The sequence below is a fragment of the Halyomorpha halys genome, unplaced genomic scaffold (assembly GCF_000696795.3).
Source record: "Halyomorpha halys isolate HHAL.00 unplaced genomic scaffold, Hhal_1.1 Scaffold238.1, whole genome shotgun sequence".
In the NCBI taxonomy this organism is placed as follows: Eukaryota; Metazoa; Arthropoda; class Insecta; order Hemiptera; family Pentatomidae; genus Halyomorpha; species Halyomorpha halys.
In genome coordinates this window covers 612,321-628,828 of record NW_027107468.1, presented here as the reverse complement: position 1 = coordinate 628,828, position 16,508 = coordinate 612,321, and the positions used below count along the sequence as shown (strand labels likewise).

Here is a 16,508-nt window from a genome sequence, read left to right as displayed (position 1 = left end):
AAAAGCTATATCTCCAGAACTATTGGACGTAAATAGCTCTTTTAAGGCTAACATTTCAGCAAATTTACTCTTCTTTAAATAATGTAGTATTAGGTTTTCTAGTGTTGTTGGTAGTTTTTAATATATAGAGCTCGGAATGAAATATTAGTGTTTTTTAAGGTTTTGAAACAGCCGCCATTTTTTAGTCTCCCTAACTATACTTAGTGGACTCATCAATTTTGACTATTAATTATACATAGTTTTCATTAAAGTAATCTAAAATTGGGGTGAGATAACTGCCTTTTTTTCTTCCTGGCTTTTGTACTAATTGTTACGGACCTTCAAATTAAATTTCATTCACGCTAGCGATATCAGACAATGTCATTGAAAATACCCATATCTTCTTTGCGTCGTACATTCAAACCTGAATGTCGTCTATATTTTTTCCATTTTTTTTTTTCTGTTCTTTCCCATTCTTCCTTGGCCTTTTTGTTTGTCCTCCGTAGTTCAACTGACGTAAAACGTACTGTATGCAAAATACCCTCCGTAAATGTTATTCGAGTGTGCTCTGGCTCAATACCGGTTCAGCGTGATTTTACTGAATTAGGTTTGCATTTAATTAACTCCAAGTTATCAATTTCATTCAGAGGGTTAATTTCTTCAAATAATTATAAATTTTTCGATGATGCCTTAATGACTGCTATGGTTACTCTTTCATCTATTGTAGGTAAAAGAAGTCTATGAGAGATGGAACATTATTAGTTTTTATGGCAAACTAGTTTTTCGCTAGCGTAAGCGAAAGCAATTGACGAAATTTGAAAAAAAAAAAAAATTAGACCAGATCTGCACTAATCTCCAACACTTGCTTGAAAATTCAACACTACTGAGAACTCCAAATTTGAGTTGAAACAGACGAGTCATTTTAAAAACATTGAAAGGAAACTTCATAAAAATTAGATAATCGATTCGACTGATTATACCCGAAATCAAATTTTACTACAGGCAAACAGACACAAAACCAAATTTGTTTATTGATTTCTAAAACTAGATTCATGAAAATATAGGTTACAACACATGCAACCCAAGCACACCCTGAAGACTAGAACGAGTCATCCTGTTAATTTTATTATTATAATAATCTTATTTCTATTTTTCCTTTTCTTAAACTATTTTCCTGTATAAGTCAATTGTTTATTTTATAAGTTATGTAAATATCATTTGTTTTTGTCCGTTACTTTCTTTTTCATTGTTTAATTACATAACTATTACTATTTATAAATTTTCAATAATTATAGCATTGTAAAAAGCTAGGGATGACTTTGGCTAGGGACTAACCATCTCATTACTATTGAAAAAACTAAAAAAATGTTATAACAACCTTTTAAGACCAACCAGGCTGCTCTGGAAACAAAGAAATACAAAAAGAGAATAAAATTATTTTACCGTAAGGACATTTTTTATTTTTTGGATGAATATATCTGACACAAAAAAAAAAAAGGCATTATTTGGAATCGATGCAAAATCATAAATATGAAACAGACACGTTGCTTTAACGTCAATCGAAACCGACCCTAACATATTACACTGTTCGAGCGAGCTCATTTGATCGTGAAATGTCGTTTTATTACAATAAATAAATTATTAGATAAATAGTTTTAACGATAGCAAATGTCTTCCCTATCAATTGATACTTAAATGGGACCAGACGAAAATGGTACCAACTACTTGTGCGAACATAATATAAGTTATATATACATCCTGAATCGAGAACTCATCCCTTTTTTGAAGTAGGTTGATACATATTTTAATTAGTTGCTTATAGGAGATTCTAGACGTAACATATCCCAAGGCAAGTCATCAACCTCCCGAGTCTGTGAACAACTTCAACTTGACCTTAGGATTAAAATGACGTAACTTTGGAAAGTTGTGTCACTGGGCCTCATGTCACTCACGCTAGCGTCAAATTCCATGTCTTAAAATATATTATTCAATAATTAATTAGTTTCCTTATTTAATAATAACAATTAGTTTGGCCAGTTTAGAATTATTCACCAATGTTTCTTCACAAAAATCTAGTTCGTTGCCCGCATCACACAACTTCACTTACCACCTACCTTACTTTGAATTGAAATTATTCCTTGCTCCTTTCGAAACAAAAAAAAATTATTTTTATCATTTATTGCGGCAATACTTTCTCGTACTAATTTACCAAATGGACCGTTTAGTTAACAGATTGACAATCTCCGATTTCAACAGTTTTCTGAAAAATGCTTTTATTTATATTTCTCGTTGCAAAAGTGTTGCAGAAATATAAAAATATAACAGTTATCTATAACATAAATTCTACTCTTAACCATTTATTCAGTGCTAAATTGTTATATAATTAATACTGAAAATACAAGACTGATTTTAAAGAGTTGAGCATCCTTTCAACTGAAAGGTTTATATATAGGTTAACTGCAATAAACAAAATAATTAATCTTTTAATAACAATGATGTTGAAAAATATATAAGACTAACAAAAGGGACTGGTGCATGCGTTCTCATAGTCAAACTCATCTTACAGCTTTTATTTAGGCATTTTCGTTAATCTCCATTACCTTCTACAATTTTCTATGTTATAATCTTTGACTGATTTATATAATCTTTGACTTTCCAACAATATATAATACGTTTGAATTACTACTGTTATTTCCGGAAAAGTGTTTTCAATCTTGAAAAAATATTCGTCCTCTTATCTACTTAAGTTAATTATCAAATCCTATCATGGTTTGTATTTATTCATTTTTCACTAGGAGCATTAACGTGAGATGGTTGATTATTTCAAATAAACAAAACTAAAGCTACTTCAAATGAAATCATTTTGAAAATTCCACATTTAAGCTCTGTCAAACTATTTCAATGAGGAAAAGACCTAACTGACATTCAATGATATAAAGAATTTAATTCAAAATATTTTTTTTAAATTTAGTGGAAAATCGATTCTATAAAAATCCTTAGCGTACCCAAGACTTCCTAACGAGATAGCATCTTTAGAGACTATTTTTAGAGTAAGTGAAAGGTAAGAACATGGCTTTATTTTACATTTCTTTGGAAACAAGAAATGGGCCCGAAATTTCTTTGTTAAATCATATGAATAACAATCTCAGATTAGTTTTTAAAAAATCGTGGTGTTGGCATTACACAATTTTTACCAATATGGAAGGCGAAAATTTTTAATAATTTTTTTAAATTTTTCTGTTACGATGAAAATTTGTATTAAAAGGTTTATTGAGTTGTGAAAAATGAATATAAACTTTATTCCTATAATATAATAGTCACCAAAAGATAACAAAACCGTGTACGTATAATCAGGATCGGGAGAAATCGGGCACATTCGGCTGTCCCCGATTTTCCATTCTCAAAACTTCTGTCTCTATTTCTCGTTTTTATCCTTTAGTTAATTGACAGAATATTTCATAGTTCATATTTTACCGTGTGTTACCACTGCTAACAATAAGGGATGGTTAATTATTTCACAACAAAATTAAAGTTCATCATTTAAGTCCTACCAAAAAATTTCAATGAGAATAATACAAATCTGATATTAAATACCACTTGATTATACATTGATATACGGAGTTTAATCAAAAAAATTTTGAGCCGTTTTTCAGAAAATCGATAAAGGTGTGAAATTGATATAAATTGTTCAATTGTATAGAAAAAGTGGCTGTGACATCCCAGGCATACGCTTGCTCTAAATATCTAATTTCAGTATTAGTTAGAAATTTCCTTTTTTTTCGTAGACTATGTTGCGAGACTTCGTTATTCTGAGTGTGGGTAGTTCAAAAAACTGTATTTTCGTCAAAAACTCAACTTTCAAATTTTCCACGATCGCAACTTCCCTTCATTTTATATTCCATACATAGGCAAATGAAAGTAAAAAAAAAAATGAAGAAGAGATGAGTATTGCTTATTTCATTACTTCAACTGTAGAAATTCTAAAATGACCAAAGTAAACTTTGTAAGTGATTATTATCATATAACTATCCTACTTAATAGATTACATACCAGATGGGGACGAGAAATCCACCCCTGTCTTCAAATGCTCGTCGCCTGGCCATGTCAACTTTTGAGTGATTTCTGCCATGGCTGCTACCTGAAAAAAACAATTAAAAAAATAAAAATAAATAAATAATCAGTCAATCAATAATTTTGTTCAAAATGTGATAATTATACCCTAAATAGATTTTTACTATAGGTAACACGAAAGGAATCAGGACGAACAGAAATGAAGAAGGACTAACTAAATGTTCTTGGTTTATTCCGCTTCTTTCTATTATAAATTAATGTGTATAAACTCTACAATTGTATAATTACGCACCAAAAAAAAATGTATTATATAAATTTACGAAACTAGACGAGGATCGTTAAAAATTTGTATGCGTAATCAAGACTAGGACTTTCATAATGAAAGGTATTCTAAACTTAACTTTCGTAAGTCGGTTCCTCATTAGTGCCCGACCCTTTGTCAAATACTTATCAAATATTTGTGAAGTATGAAATGTGAAAGGGTTTGCCATAACCTTTTATTTCGTTTAAAAACAATAAATCCTTGTGAGGGACACAAAACAATCAGCAAATAGAAACAAGTATTTTTTTAATAATAAAATTCTATTTGACATTTGGCACCCGTGGCAAGCGTCCGAATTATCCGTTTCAGCCTAGGCAGAATTAGGGAACCAAAACTTAACTTATATAAAATTTACAATTAAACAAATCAGCAGTTTGCTAGATTTACAGTCTGTTTGCTAAAGAAATTAACAGGATTTTATTCTTACGGTCTAAAATTAAAAAAAATTAGTTTTTCATTCATCAAATCATGACCGTTTCATATACCTTTAACGTGTAATTAATTACTGTCTCCATTCGTGGGATGATCTAATAGGAGATAAATACTACTGCAGAGTACAAGCGGTACACCCTATCTCCTGAAAGAGACACGTAACGTGTAGGTTGTGTAGTCCGGATCTTTCGTAGGTTACAACCGCTACTTCATCAACAGCTGAACCACTAGTAATTAGCATGTACAATTTTTGCTTGTCCTTATTCCCTTCACTTTGCACCTTTCCTTACAATCAGATGGGTTGATGTCATATGTACTCGCATCCAAAGCCGGGACTGAAGTGAGACCTCAGAGGAGAAAGTAACCCCCGTCTACAGTACTATCTTTGGAATACGTCCAGTACAAAATGAAATTGCAATGGTTACACCACTATCAAATCAAAGCAGCTAAATGTACTTATTTCACCTATAAAAATATGATTTTACCCTCTATTGAGGTATAATCGTATTAGCCCGTTTTAGATTTGTAGATGTATTTCTTTTCACGGTACCAACCAAAGCCTTTAATAAATTTTCAACTAGGAAAGAAATTGACTATTACTAGGGAACTAAGTGATACTAGGGAAGAAAGTGACTATTACAGTTCCACTGAAGCAATATAACACATTTTATTTATCTATTTTTTTCAATAAGAGTTATAATTAAAGAAATATATTTAACGCGTAAAGTAAAATTAAAAAAATTATTTCTGGATGAGGGGCAGCTGTGTATATAAGGTACTGGCCACTTAACTCTAAGGAATAAGTTCGAATCCAGCAGTGGCAGATAACTTTATTTATTCTGTGATATCAGCCGTGGATCGACTCTGTGCTCAGTACACCCCCCAGGGTCACAATCAGCCTCTACACAGTGGGTTCCATGGCATTCATTGAAAGTTGGTTAAATAACAATAGTTTCTTAATACTAAGGCCCAAGAGCCTTTGTGGATTGCAATGTTGCAGGTTAATTAAATTGGTATTTTACTTAATTTTAAGTGATGATACATTATTGAAAGCAATAATGAACAATGAAACGTTGAGAAATTTGTACTTTTTATTCACTAAAATTAAGCAAATTTAAATTTCATTATATATGAATTTCCTTATTTCACTGAAATAAGGAGGAATTTTACCGATCTCTTACAGAATTAAATATGAACTTTAGTAAGAGTGCTATGGTGTATTTCAATAATGACACAAATATATAAAATAAATAACTAATTTATAAACGATTTAAAAAAAAAAAAAGGCAAAAAGGAAAATAGCAATGTAAAACAGCAACAGAAGCGCCTGGAAGGACTGTTGTCGAAAAAATAAATTTAATTTTACCTACAACTGAACCTGATAAGAGGGCTTTAAAAACAGCGAATAGAGAATTAAAAAGTAATTAAAGAATCGCTTGTTAAGTTTCAATGAAGACTACTTCGACTGGCATGGCTTTGATAGGCATCTATTGTTAGGGGCTCTTTGTATAAAAAGATTTATGCTCATGAGGCAATAGTGTCGCAAACTCTGCCTTTAGAGGTTGCATCCAAAGCGATCATCAGATGTTATTCACAATATATTTAGAAATAAAACATAGAATTTTTTTTTTTTGCAAGTGCTGCTTTTTGAACCTCTTTTGGGGGTTCTAGTATGGGAGTTAATACAAACATTTATTGATGGAGGAAAATCTAAGATTTCCCAATATATTCACCGTACATCACCCCTCACATTCTTATATTTTGCACATCCTCGTGGTCCCTGTAGTTGTTAATTTTTGGAAAAGCCAATATTTCGAGAAAAAAAAGTGTCCGTACCGTGTGAAAATGGCGCCCAAACTAATTTGATATGAGTTACATTTTCGATCGTTCCGCATTTGATTTAATTCCACTATGGACCTTTCATGAATCTATATGGTCAGAGAATTATGAAACATGAAAAAAATTAGTTGTCTTGGACACTAAATATTACCAATAAAATAAGTTTTTTTCTAGTCGTTCAGACGAAAGTCAGAGTTCAAGTGCAGTAATTACGAAATGGCTAACAACAACGAAAAGTACCAAAAAATAAAGAAATAATTATTCTTCTTTAAAAAGATAAATCTGTGGCACCAAAATGGAATGCATCGTATTTTCACACAGTTTCTTAAATGTGAATTTGATACTTAGTGAGCATCTTATATTAAAATAGTTTAGAATCTAAAACGGTCTTTATTTTATCTCTACTTTATGTGTAACTACTTATCTATTGTCCCGGCCTTAAACAAGTATTATGACCAAATTTCAAAAAATGTTGAATGACAGTGGCGAAAACGTAACTCAATTCAAATTCATAAGGCCGCCATCTATGATGTATGCCATTTGGGCATAAGGCGACAGCTTTTTTTCTGGAAGCATTGCTTTTTTTTTTAACTGCAAGGAACACAACGGTATGCAATTTACAAGATTTTGGGAAGAGGGTGTAAGACTGACCCATTGTAAAATACAAAATCTGAAGAAAATTAGACTATTTTAACAAAATCTCATAATAAGCTCACAATAATTTCATTGAGCGACCGAGACAATATTTGAATAATATTAGTTATCATAGATTTTTTTTTCTTTTGAACGAAACATTGGATAATATCTATACACTTCAAGTGTTCTTGATTTTTACACAGCTTTCTATAGTCGAGAAATACTGCGAAATGAGTTTATAAAGTTTTTTTATAAATTATAAGCAGTAAAATGTTATGCCGGATTGCCTATATCATGTATTGCCTAGGGAATATCGCCTTTTGGCATGAATAATGAGGCAAAAACTCTAAAATGGTTCTGAAATATTGGTAAATTTAAATATACCAAAAATTCAGTTCTAATTTGCAGTTAATTCAATTTTTTTTTTTAAAGTTTAATTTCCTTAAATATAATTTTATTTTTTGATAACAAAATATATTTATGAGTTATAAAAATAAAATGTTATGCAGGATTGCCTATTGCCTGCATTGCTAAGGGAATATCGTTTTTCAGTAGGAATAGTGGAACAATAAAAAAATTATCGTGCTGTCAGAACACCTCTGTTGAAATACTTTTAAATTTGAATTTCGGGTCAATTTTTCACTTCTTTTTTTTACAGAAAATGGTTCCAAACTTAATTTAATCTGCAGAAAACAAAACACATTTATATATTATCATAAGAAATAAAATGTTATGCAGGATTGCCTATTGTCTTCATTGCTAAGGGAATATCGTCTTTCAGCAGGAATAATTCAAACATTATCGTGTTGTGAAAATACCTCAATTGAAATACTATTAAATTTGAATTTCGGATCAAATTTTCACTTAATTTGTTTTTTTATAGAAAATGGTTCAATATATAACTTAATTTTCAGGTAATAAAACATATTGATATATTATCATAAGAAATAAAATGTTATACCGGATTCCCAATTGTTTCCATAGCTAAGGGAATCTCGTCTTTCTGTAGGTTTAATAGGACAATTCAAAAATGATCTTTTTTATTTATCAGAATACGTTCTGTTAAATAAAAATAAATTTAAATCAACATGAAACTCAAGTTTACTATTACTTAAAGTGAAGATTTCCCAAAGCGACCTTTTTTGAGCTATCTCATTATACCTTCAGGAAGAAAATTAAATTTTGAAAATTACAAAAATTTCGACTGAGACAAAATAATAAATCTATTACTCATTTGTTTAAACTTTTGATAACCAAATGTATTAAAGAGCTACAACGTTTATATAAAGTAACAACTGTAATATTTTCACTACATTACATTAAAATGTATCCGGCTAACAATAATATCAACACTTCTGAATAAATTAATCGAAATAATTTGACATTGAATATTTTATGGTATCAATCTATGTAATGAATGGAGTGAAATACGGCATACACAATATAATTACCATTTGCTAACGGCATACACAATATAATTATCATTTGCTAACTCACTTAAATGCGCCACCAAGCCTTTAGTCCAGGTTAGAAAATGACCTAACCCACCCCAACAACGGCAACATCCACACTTGACCTCCTGATAACAATGTATGATCTTTCGAAGAAGGTTCTCCTGTCACTGGTAAGGCCAGAGGAGTCGAGGGCTATCGGGCGTCTTCGGCTAGTTTCGGCATTAGTCGTGGGGTGTTATTAATTACTTATGTATAGAAGGAAGGTTTGCGAGTACCGATCTTTTTCGGTACCTTCCGTAGTTATACATATTCGTTTTTTATCCACATTATTTTATCATTCAAGCAGGGTAAAAAAAATCTTATTTTTTCATTATTATATTTAACCTTGTGGTCCTAATAACTTGTCCTACGAGCGGTCAGTTTCACTATTTATTTGAAGCTACTGTGTAATTTCATTTAAAAGCATATACATATTTTCTCATCTAATTCACTCTCGTTCTCTAATAGAAGAATTTTTCTTTCAAATTTCAGAATTTTTCGTGTAATTAAAAAAAAAAAATCACAAACCAGGCCTGTGTATTGTGAAATTTATTTCTAATAATCAATATGGCTAATGTTTATAAAAATCGAAACGAATAAATATATATCACTGTAGTTAAAGGTTTTTTTATGTATATAAATATATTTCAGCTTTAAATGACATTATTGTTATATAACAACAAAATCATAGTGTAACACCGCCTTTAAAAATGGTTGTTCAATGATCTCCAAACCAAGATGGATGGAGCCAATATTATCTAAAAGTGTTTAAATTTAAATTAAAATCTGTACCACTACAACCCATGAAGGGTTAAGGGTGCAGTACTTTGTAAGGAAGTACTGTCAGTAGACCAACGGTAGTGCAAGGAGGCGATTTGGTCAGAATCACGCTAGACCTCCAGTTTTTTACCCAATTAAAGGCACCAAATTTATGAGACTGGGCGGATACCAGGAAGACTCCATAACCTATAGGGTTGACTCATGGCTACAATGTACAAGAAAATAATTATCTACCTTGCCGGATTCGAACTTAGAAATCTATCTAGAAGTGTTTACATTTCCTAAATATTCTCTCTCATACAATAATTTGGAAAAGAGAGGATATCAGTAGGTTCCAAGTGAAGAGCTAAGATGCATCAAGATGACTAGAGAGCCCTATCACGAGAAAAAAGATTCCTTTCATTCTAAATTTACAAAACATCCTTCTCATTAGATCACTCATAAATACATTCCTTCCAAAAAATGTTTGTATTAATTTTCAAATTAATTAATTTTTTTTATTTTTTAAAAAAAATTGTACTGTAATAAACAGTACTTCCTAACGATTTTTAGAAATGCCTGAAGATTGAGAATTAATAAGCTGCAATATTAATAAAAAAAATTGAAGTATGTACGATACTAAATTACTCAGATGAAAAAATAAGGAGAAATACTATAGATTGATGCCTTCTAATAAAAAAAAAAAGTTGCTTAATAAATTATTCTGTGAATATGAAACATAAAAAAAGTTTAAATTTTTCCTTTCCAATTGGTTAACTTCAAAAATTTTGTCCGGTAGATGAATCTTTCGGAGAGGACATCACCAGAATGTGCAACTCATCAAATACTTTCAGTCGACCTCAGCAGTGTGTCAGTAGGGCAACGTAAACCAATTGTAAAAAACCTAACAGCAAGCAATTGTAGGAGACTCTATATTAAATTATTTGAAAACATCACTCAATACCTCAATTCTATTAGTATTACTACATCATATAATTATAGTCTATTATTAATTGTACATATGATATATACTTAACGTGTTCCTGCGGCAGGCGTAATAAAAACAAATATTTAAGATTGATTACTTTCGGACTATTCTCTTGTAAATGTTTAGTATAGTGTAGGTAAATATTTAATTTTTATTTCAGGGCCCTTGACCCGAAACCGAATCCGTGTTACCAACTTTATAGCTTTTTCTTAGTACCCACTGTCCCAAATGTCCAATGTTGACCAAGTTTTTGAAATAACAAGTGACAAATATTATTCAACAATCTAATGCAGCCCTTAAATGGTCAACAATTACTGAATAAAAAAATACTTATGAAAATACTGCAGGACAGCATTACCGTGAAAGTATCGGACTTCACTCCATCAATGCCTATCATAAACGCTCATTAATAATTTCAGTATTTTTATCACTTCAATAATATTGTTAGTAAAAATTGACCGTGAAAGAGCCTTTCTAACTATTTTTTAACCTTCCAATCAGTATTATGGGATTTTGTTGTATCTAATGTGCGCTAAAAATAAAATAGAGAATTTGCGTAAGCTTAATATTTAAAATTAAAATAATTGGTTAATTATTAATTCATAACTAATGTAGTGATTGATGTAGGAAGATAGCCATGGTGGGGTTCAATAATGGTATCAAAATAGTAAAAGAAAACTATTGTTAATCAACGTTTCGCCCCACTGTGCAGGGCTTCGTCAGGACTGCCAGATTGAAACAAGGTCAAAAAAAAAAACCTATTGCAACCGCCTGACCAAGTTACCAGATTTAATTTGCGATATATTGTTTTTATTTAATAACCTTTAATTAGTTGAAAATAAAACATCTTTCTTGTTTTTTCATAGATTTATTATAAATTGAATTATATTATGATTATTACAAATTATGAATGTACAGGGTGTTCAAGACTCGATTGACACACCCTATTTTTTTTTTTAGAGTCTTGAGAATTTCGAGAAGAAACTTAATAGACTTTAGTAATGGGAAGAACTGGAACAAGCTACCAAGTCGAATTCACTACCAAAAGAGACTTAATTCATTATCATCACGATAATCATTTTATCCCCTTTACCGCTTGCGCGGTGTGGGGTTACAATTTGCAGAGTCTGGACCAGATACATTCATTATAATCTCTGAAAAAATTGGTATCTAAATGCGGTCTTGATATATATTATTGTAATTTAATAATACATGATTAATAGCAGAGGTATTACAAAAAAATAACATTAGCAATTTAAAAGAAATAAAACTGATTTAAACCGGTTAGGGACGATACCCGAACGTAATTGCTGTGAATAGCTTATGTGAAGGCAAACTGCATACCATTATACGGAAATACGATGTAGTCAACAGAGGACTCAATGCCATTAAAATTATTTTCTCTTATGCTGTTAAAGGAAAATGTTTCATTCACACTGTATTCCTCAATGAGTAATATTTTTTTATTTTGAATTGTCAATAACAGTTAAGAGCTGCAAGTGTAAATTTAATAGACAAGTTTTTTTTTCTTTCAAATTAAGTTATTATTTGATTAATTACTGTAACACATTTTTAGTTCTATAGTTTTAGAAACGAATGATAAAAGAAAAGAAAAATATCATTGAAAATTACGGAAAACAGATCTTTACTCACATAAAACTAAATCCTGAGCCGGCGACTGCTGGATCCGAGCACGGAGCAAAATACACCTTTTCTCACTCAATATTTCTTATGTTTTATTTTATTAATATTATTAATGCATGGATTAAGGTTCATTATGAAAACATTATATTAATATTTAAAACAATATAAGTAAATATTTTTAATAAATTAGTCTATTCAGAGAAAGATAAAATAATATTATTCATTATAGATTTTTTAGTCAATTCTAAACAGGGTCCCGGAATTTTTCCTCCTTCCTTTGCCTCTCTCTGTCGGCAGGCCTGGATAAAGCTCAGGAATTATTGGAACAGCAAAGAATAGCAAGTTTAGAGAAAGTTTTGAGAAAAGTAAGTATAAAGAGGTAATTCTAAACTTGAAGTGACAGTAAGGAACCAACATCAAATCAATTTGATTCACGATGAACTACTATCCTTCAAAATTACAACAAATAACTATTTTTAACTTGGAAAAGAAGCCCTAAATTTAATATTATCTACGTACACAATTATAAATCTTTACTGGAGGATAAATTTATTTATTATTACTTATTTTAAAACATCGTGTGTGAGTGTTTCTATTTTTTAAATATATGTTCAATGACAATGTTTACAATTAGATAGAAAACAGTTGAATCATAACAGGACGATAAATAAGTAATTATTTATAATTCTAAACAAAAGAATAATATTAAAAAAATAACTTTTTTAAAAATGAAGAACAAATACATTGAGTATATAATATCCATAATTTCTAGTTTGAGCTACAATAAATAAAAATCTTGTGCAGTGCGTGCATCTTACTTAGCACCTACTTTCACTTCCCACCCTAGATCCTTCCCAAGGTTCCCAAAATTTTAAGCTTTTCATGATCACAATGAATCCCCTTACTATATATTTCATACATAGATAAGTGAAAGTTTAAATAATGAGTGAAATTAATGTACTACAGTGTTAACGGGGAGGCATCTTCAACTTGTTTCCTCTGACTTGTTCATATTTTAAAATGATTATTTAGATGATGATAAACAATAGTTATTATTTATTTTACAATCGATTTCAATTCATTAAAAACTAAAAATAAAGTACTTACGTTTATAGATAAATGGATGTCCTCAAGGAATCCAATTACTGCATTCGTGAAGAGGCAATGGTGTTAATGACCGTGAAAACCTGAACACCTTTTTTTCTGTTATATCATCACCAACAATGAATATTGATATTTCTGGATTAACACAAATCAAAATGAAAAGATTGCATTTAATTGCTGATACAATGCATGACCTAATCACAATACATGTCAACCCTTCATGAATTTTTATATGGATCGGTGATAACACAGAACTTTCCTTTTCCTCATCGACCCTGAAGAAGACGTAACAACCCAAGAGTCCAGCGAAAAAAAAGAAAGTCATTTCACCCTAATTTTTGATTAATTTAATGAAAAATATATATGATTACTAGTAAAAATTGTTGACACTGTCTAAGCATAGTCTGGAAGAATTCAAAATGGCCGCTGTGTAAAGCCTTACAAAAATCAGTTTTTTAATCTAACCACTTTCACACATCTTTTTATTAATTCAGAAATTCAATGTGGGATTAGTGTATTTCTTGTTCATGTTTACAGGTTATACTGATTCGTTATTAATCCTCTCTTTTTTTTTATACTATTCAGCATGGTTTAGTATGCCATCAAAAATGACAATGAAAACACCCGATTTTCGAGTAATTTTTTTTTTTTTTATGAGTTTGAACATGGTCACTCGGCAGCCCAAGCTGCAAAAAACATTACTGCAGCGTTCGGGAAAAAGTGTTTAACGAACGGACCATTCGCCGGAGGTTTGAAAATGTTTTGTCTGGTAACACAAATTTCAATAACATACCCGGAGGAAGAAATCAACCTGCAACTGACGGCGATGAACGCAGGCTTACTGTGAAAGAAATCCCTTACAGCTAAATACAAATGTATCCACAATTTCTCAACACTTTAAGATCTTTGGAGGACCTGATGGCTGAGCGGGCTGGGGCGAGGGTCCCAGTGCGCTTGGTTCAGAAGGCTGTAGGTTCGATTCTCACTTGGGCTAGTCAATATTTATTTCGCGATGGCCCCGAGAAATAAACCTTAACATACTCTGGGGCTATATATGTCCTCAATGGAGGATTTGAGCAAAAAAAAAAAAAAAAAATAGATCATTGATAAAGTAAAAAAGGTAGATCTATGGGTACCTTATGAACGTAATGAATAGTATCACCTGAAGCGTTATGTGACATGCGTTTCACTGCTTACTAGGCATAAATACCATTCTTTTTTTTTTTGAAAGGATAATCACGTGTGATGAAAAATGGATTCTATATGGCAACAGGCGTTGGTCAGGTCAGTGGTTAAATATCGACGAAAGAACAGGACACATGCCAAAACCAAATTTACACCCAAAAAAAATATTGGTGTCTGTGTGGTATTAATAGCAGGAATAATTCATTTCTGTTTTTTACCTAGAAGCCGTCAGATCCACATCGTACTGCGGTGATATTGACTTAATGATTCAAAAACTTATCAAAATACAAGCTACATTAGTTACTCGGAAGGGACCTAAACTCTTACACAACTCCAGATCTCATGTTTCACGACAGACAGTGAATAAACTAAACGAGCTTTGTAACGAAGTCCTTCCATCCCCCCTTATTCCTAAGACTTATCTCTAACAGATTGCCACCTGTTTAGAAATTTGAACTTCCTTAAAAGTAAAATGATTCTAAAATCGTATTATCTGACTTAATTTCTTCAAAAATACCCGAATTATTCAGCACTAGGATTGAAAAGTTAATAACACGAATATCTAGAAAACGTATTTTGAATAAATAAGTTGGTTTGCTAAATAAAAATCCTGTGAAAACTGACATTTTGTAGGAAATGATCCAATATAATACTACTATTATACTATTGCATTGTACTACTATTGTATAGTATTGTACTGTTGTAGTACAATACTATAAACCTTACTAGAACATCATTTAAACTAGAGTAAATTTGCTGAAATATTAAGACCTATTTACGTTCAATAGTTCCCCAAATACAGTTTTCCTCAAAACAATATTTTTTCCCGAACAACGGAAAATCGATATTTTTAAAATTTACTTTGGCAAATATCGTGGAAATTACTAGTCCAACAAACTAATGTTTATTAGCTCTCAATTAGTAGAAATACCTGTTTACATGATATTCATCTGCAAACTGTTAATTTTTCGTTATTCAGAAGACCTTCTGTTCAGTGAAAAACCATATCTCTGGAACTATGAGAGGAACAAATGCCTGCCAGTACTTATATTAAAGCTAGTTCAATGTACTGTACTGGAATTGATAACGTCTAGGTGCAACAGTTTTCATGATAATAATAATAATAAAGGCCGATACCACCAAACGCTCTCTGCATACATCCTTCCAGTGATGCCCCTCCAAACCCAATTCCACTAAATCAGTTTTAACGCAATTCTCCCATCAGCGTTTCGGTCTACCCCTCGGACGTTTACCCGTTGGTTTAGAGTTTACTAACATTTTAGGGAACCGCTCGTTACTAAGGCCAACAACCTTACATACCCAATATATACGCCGCAATGCTATAATTTGAATTATATTTACCGAGTGCAGGTCCCTTAATTCAGTGTTGTGTAATCTTCTAAATTCCCCCGTTAATTCATCCTTTTGCGGTCTGAATATTTTGCGTAATACTTTATTTTTGAAAACCTTAAGACGCTGTTCATCCCTTAGGCCACGTCTCGCATCCATAAAGAACAGTGGGAACGATAATAGTTTTTTAAAATCTAATTTTTACGTTTTTCGATAGAAGGCGAGAGCTAAGCAGTTTCAAAATTGAAAAATAACAAGCATTTTCCGCCTTTATCCTAGCTTTTATTTCCTCATCAATTTCGTTTTTTCTTGTTACCATAGAACCTAAATACTTAAACCTATCTACCTGTTCAAACGAAGTTCCTCCTATATCTATATCACAGAAATTGCTCGCGTTCGTACTGCTAACCATGTATTTTGTTTTATCCGTATTTATTTCAAGAGCTATTTCTTTAATGGAGTTTATTAGCATGGTTGTATTTACTTCTATAGTTTCTTTGTCCTCACCCACTAATAACAAATAATCAGCATACCCAAGCACCGGTATTTTACCACCCAAAATTAAAACCTTTTCGGTATTCATCACACTTTTAATGACGTATTCTAGTACTAGATTAAATAAGATAGGTGATAAAGAATTACCTTGTTTTAAACCCGACCGAACCTGGAATTTCTCAGGATAATGATTACCGATTCGTACCTTAAA

The 16,508-nt window shown here is 31.3% G+C and overlaps 1 protein-coding gene across 6 annotated transcripts in view; it reads right to left on the bottom strand.

Moving 5' to 3' along the window:
- Positions 1 to 16,508, bottom strand: part of LOC106680004 (very long chain fatty acid elongase 7) — a 102,677-nt gene that overhangs the window by 15,035 nt on the left and 71,134 nt on the right. For 4 of the 6 annotated variants that reach the window (XM_014419453.3, XM_067045771.1, XM_067045770.1 and 1 more), the window contains exon 2: positions 4,030 to 4,117. In XM_014419453.3, coding sequence (XP_014274939.1) covers positions 4,030 to 4,108 — 79 coding nt within the window. In that variant the 5' untranslated portion in view covers positions 4,109 to 4,117. Of the gene's footprint in view, positions 1 to 4,029; positions 4,118 to 8,776; positions 8,903 to 13,270; positions 13,308 to 16,508 lie in introns of those variants that run through there. The other 2 variants (XM_014419455.3, XM_014419451.3) reach the window with 2 other exon arrangements.